General features: G+C 41.5%; 1 protein-coding gene across 1 annotated transcript in view; it reads left to right on the top strand.

The window, feature by feature from the left end:
* Positions 1-3,203: 3,203 nt before the first annotated feature.
* The window catches only part of citb (citron rho-interacting serine/threonine kinase b), a gene marked incomplete at its 5' end in the record, with an annotated part of 86,250 nt that continues 83,863 nt past the window's right edge, over positions 3,204-5,590 (top strand). Inside the window, 2 exons of the mRNA XM_079516509.1 lie at positions 3,204-3,347; positions 3,765-3,884. Coding sequence (XP_079372635.1) covers positions 3,204-3,347; positions 3,765-3,884 — 264 coding nt within the window. The remainder of the gene's footprint in view (positions 3,348-3,764; positions 3,885-5,590) is intronic.

Here is a 5,590-nt window from a genome sequence, read left to right as displayed (position 1 = left end):
TATCTAAAATCTAAAACCCGATTGTTAAAAAACCTGTTTCTTGATTATTCGATTAATCAAAAAAGTAATCGATAGAACATGTTTCTGAGAAAATAATCGATAGTTGCTGCCTTTAGTCCTGCACTTCATTCTGTGGCACTTTGTTTTTCTATTATGCTGTGACTGTGTTGTCTGTTGTGACTGCATTGTGTGTTTGTCTCACATTAAGTGCTGGCAGGGCTGCTTGTCCTAGTGTTCTTTCCTCCACTGTGCCTGAGGCTGTGCAATGGAATAGCTACTGTATCTAATTGCATCTGTCCATCACATCATTGCTGTAATCACAGACACTATACAGTACATGTACATATACACACAACTAGTACAGGCATAGTATGCACAAGTATATGCATACATCTATATGTATGGGAACACACGCACACACACACACACACACACACACACACACACACACACACACACACACACACACACACACACACACACACACACACACACACACACACACACACACACACACAGCACTAGAAATACTGTCGACTCTCAGTCATTTGCATTCACATTTTCCATTGTCAGCATTTAGCAAGACCCCTTATAATGCTCAACTAATTCACCGTAGGAGTTCCAGTGAATAAAGTCTGCTAGCTAGCAGTAAACCGTTCAGCGTACCATTTTGGATGGATGGGTGGATGTAGGGTTTGATTTGCTGGGGGGATCCATACCTCCTATCTGCTTTTGATATTTGATATATTAAATTGTATGGCCGGTTTATACAATATGATTTAACCCTGCTTCTGGTCAGACTGAACTAAGTATGCATTTTCTTTTTGGCAAATTTTATGATTGATTGATACTATTCAACAATTTCATTAAAGAAATATGTTAATCACATTAACCGTGGCATCTCTATTTTGGTCAAATTTTCAACATTTTGTCAAAGTCGTTGTATTATAATTTTTAGAACATAAATAATTGCTAAAATAGCCAATCTACAACCTCAAACCCAGGATGGATGGATGGATGGATGGATGGATGGATGGATGGATGGATGGATGAATGGGTATAGGTAGGTGAATGTACTGTAAGTAGGTAGAAGTAGAGAGATAGATACTTATATATTATATGGTGTTGTTAACACTTTTTTTGTGGTGAAACGTAGCAGAATCATGTGCTTGTAAAATGTCCCTGTGCTTTGTGTTGTGATCAAATACAGAATTTATTGCGACCATAGGTCGCATTTACTATGAAAACCTGCATCACCCGCCCGTCAGTTAGTTAGTCACCCCACGCCTCCATATATGGTCACTCCTCATGACATCACACCTCCATATATGGTCACGCCTCGTGACATCACGCCTCCATATATATGGTCATGCCTCGTGACACGTCACGCCACCATATATGGCCATCTCCATATATGAAGATCACAACACTGACCTCATCTAACCCTGGATAACCATACATGGAGAAGACTGGATCATCACCTAGATCTGCATATATGGAGCCGGCCAGCAACTCTACATCTGACCTCAAACCTCAAACCCTTAGATCTCCATATATGGAGCTGACCTGATTTGACATTCCATATGTTGATCCTCCCCACCTGTCCTTCCTGTTCTGACATTCAATATGTTGATCTGACCTCATCAAACCCTGTACACTCAAGACGCTCTCCATATATGGCCACGTTCAGAATTCATTCCATATGTTGATCTGACCCCCCCATGCCAAAGCGCCAGCACTCGTCCATCGCTTCTCGCCCTCAGGGCGTCTTACTGGTATAGAGTGAAGCCTAATTCCTGCTTCAGCGGAGTTGAAAAGAAGTAATATATCTATCGAGCAACATGTTGCCGAAACATAAATTACATCTGATAATGCAGAATCTGTATCGGTTATTTAGTGAAATGAAAATTGAAATGATAATTCTTCATTCTGCTTGAAGCTGTTGAAGTTCACTTTGAATGTGTGAAGGGGTATGTATGTATTGTAGTCTCCATCTATTGAATGTGTGAAGGGGTATGTATGTATTGTAGTCTCCATCTATTGAATGTGTGAAGGGGTATGTATGTATTGTAGTCTCCATCTATTGAATGTGTGAAGGGGTATGTATGTATTGTAGTCTCCATCTATTGCAGTGGTTTTCAACCCTTTTAATATCACTGCCCATTATTTATTTGGCATTTGAGCCACGGACCACCATTTTTTGAGATTTGACCTCTCAGACCCAATATTTTGTTGTCATTGGATAAGATCTTGTCAACAATTCCATGCTGTATTGATGTTGGTACCATTAGGAGAGATAACAACTATTCTACATTCTCTAATTGTGTAGAGTTCGTGTAAATTAATTAAAGGAGCATACAGTGATTTGGGTGATTTGGAAAAAAAACCTGGTCCGCCCCGGTAACAAGATGTGCACATGCACACACTCTACAGTGGGGGGACGCGCAACAGGCCAACAGCACACACACCAAGGCCCGCCTCCGCTCGATCATGATTGGAGGAAGGCCCCTCTCTATCCTGATTCGATGAAGGATGGGCCCTCTAGCCAAAAAACGAAACCTACGTTTTTTTGACCCCAGGGGTGAACTGGGGATAGGGAGGAACTCCTTATATGGTCAGCACACTCTATAGTAGGGAGGATTATCACAAAAAAAGAAAAGTGTTATTTGAATTAAAGTGAAATTACTGAAGATACCTTTAATGCAGATACAATAATGTAACTCCTGAGACGGTGAAATGGACCTGTAAGGATCCAAGGGTATACATCTTTCACTCTCAAGAGTTAAAGATTTATAAGGGTCCATTTGATTACTAAGCCACCATCATTTAGCTGGGGACCACCTGGAACCCCCTCATGGACCACTGGTGGTCCCCGGACCACCGGTTGAAAACCACTATATATTGTATTGTCCTGAACTGTCTAATTGTACAATACATCACATCATGTGGTTAATATTGCTCAAGTATGTGCTTTGTATTGTGAAGTATACTCGATACTATGAACATTTCTGATTCTAAAGCATGATTTATACTTCGTTGCGTGGCGGTGTTGCGCACCGAAAATAGCCAATCGAAACATCTAAAATTGCTCACGATAAGCAATATGTTGTGAGCTATAGATCGGCAATTTTTGGCACATGGCACCATTGTACGACGAAGTATAAAGTAAGCATAATTCTGATTGGTGTTGCTCTGGTTCCCAGATGGAACAGGAGATCTCATTGGTCCAGAGAAAGATGTCTGACCTGGAGTCAGTGCTGCAGCAGAAGGACGTGGAGTTGAAGGCCTCAGAAACCCAGAGAACCATCTTGGAACAGGACCTGGCCACTTACATCACCGAGTGCAGTGTAAGTATTACCCTGAGCTCTGTGTGTGCGTGCGTGCGCCGTGCGTGCGTGCAGATAGTCTTGTGTGCATGCATGCCTGCAAGTGTGTGTGCAAATGTGATGTGTATGCGCATGGGTGGCATGCACGTGTGTGTGAGTGCACACACAAGTGCATTCTCAGCACATGTGTGTGCATGCATGGGAATGTGTGCAGTGTGCATGTATGTGTGCTGGTGTGTATGTCTGTGCGTAGGTCACACTCTCACACACACAAAGTGCATATTCGATTAATTAAATAGTCAATATGCTAATTTAATATATTTATTTATACTTATACTAAAATAGTTAAAATAGCAGATCTTACAAGCTCACAACACATCACAATACGACCCATTGTGAGATTGTAGATTGTAGATTGTTTTTACTTTTCACTTGCAGAGTCTGAAGAGCAGTTTGGAGCAAGCTCGTATGGAGGTGTCCCAGGAGGACGACAAAGCGCTGCAGCTCCTCCATGACATCAGGGAGCAGAGCAACAAGCTGCAGGAGATCAAAGAGCAGGTACTGTACTACAGCACTGGTTCCTAAGCGTTTTAGCTCAACACCCAAAAGAGAAGTCTTCTCTTTGTTTGGGACTCTCCCCAGGACCCAAACTAGTGAAAATAGCAGATCTACGCAGGCGTTGTAAAACAGCAGTTCTCCACCTTTTCTGGATGAGGGCCCACTTGAAAATATTGAAAGTGTTCACGGCTTACCCGTCTGACCACATACAGTAACACAAGTGGTCAGATGGGTGGCTTGTATCATCAGTAGCTTCACGTAGTGATACTAATATCACTGTGTGTGGATATTAGTCTCGTCCCTCTCAGTATTAGATTTATTTTTGCAATGTCCCGCCCCATATTTGAATACTGGGCCCTGGTTGGTTATAGCCTGGTTCCAGATTAATCTGGTTGGCTCGTCACCACTTCGGCCGGGAAGTCCTCCCACAATTGAGAGGGGCCAGACTTAATCTGCCTGGGGCAATATGCATTGCAAAGGCAGATGAAGGCTGGTTATGTGAGGCTATATCTTCAGTGCATGTTTATTTTACAATCAATCGATTTTGTACTCCAGCTTCAGTGGAACCAATGTATCGTGCTTTCACATGAATTGTTTTTTTTGTTTCTGTTTTTTTTTCCAGTTTTTTTGTGGCTTTCGCCTTTATTTTATATTTTTTATGGAGGGATAGATGTAGGCTGACAGGAAATGGGGAGAGAGATGGGGGGGAAGACATGCAGTAAAGGCCGTCGGGATCGGGAGTCGAATTCAGTCTGGCACACTGCCAGACTGGATTACCAGCCAAGGTGCCTGGACCGCTGAGCCACGGCCCAGGCCATTAATTGTTTAATATTAATGTTATATTATCATTAAAATTCCACTTGCAAAACCCACGTTGCCTGTACCACATATTGGGAATTGTTGCGGTGAACTCCAGAGTGATCACGATTTCTTTGCTGCAATATAAAACATCCATGACCTATGATCCTATGCAGAAATTGAACCTAGGTCTCCCCAGACCAAATTTCTCTGCCACTCTGCCAATAAGGCAGCCCTGGTTGGTTACTTTAGGCAGTATACTACTTGCCAACCAGTGAGTATCTTACCAGGGTCTACATTTATCATTGTAGATGTGTTCATTATATTGCATTTGCCTAGTCTACTATACAGATTAGTTAAAATAACATTTTATTCATTACATAAGTCTTATATTTAACTCAGAGAGTGTACAAATGGATCCAAATAATTCATTTCTGGTTTGCGGCCTTGGTACCAAAAATCCCTGTCTACTATATGTCAAATCTCTCCCATTGCTCAACACTGTACCATCTAATAAAACGTCAAATTAGGTTCAAATTAAAAGCCCAAGCTGAACTATGCAGATAAGATACAAAACCTTTCAGAGGGTTTAGAAAACTCCCCTTTAGAAACCTCAACACAAAGCCTCATCAATTCAAACAGAATAATGAGAACTATATGGATATTCACTAAATTGTATCTCTTGGTTCTATGGATCTATGGATATTCATACAATTGGAGATTGGAGTTTTAATAGAAAAGTCTTAATATGCACAATACCATGAAACTCTCAGGGAATGTGTAAAAACAAATGATGAATGGAACACAGCAGTGCTGTGATGTTTCCCAATGTTACTGTGCAGACGCTGGTTCCCAACGTGTATTGGAATGCAGGTTATTTTATAATGGTTTTGGGCATGTACTGTTTC

Source organism: Electrona antarctica (genome assembly GCF_951216825.1).
Source record: "Electrona antarctica genome assembly, chromosome: 12".
Taxonomy (NCBI): domain Eukaryota; kingdom Metazoa; phylum Chordata; class Actinopteri; order Myctophiformes; family Myctophidae; genus Electrona; species Electrona antarctica.
The sequence above is the reverse complement of the archived record's forward strand: the minus strand, read 5'-3'. Positions and strand labels throughout refer to the sequence as shown.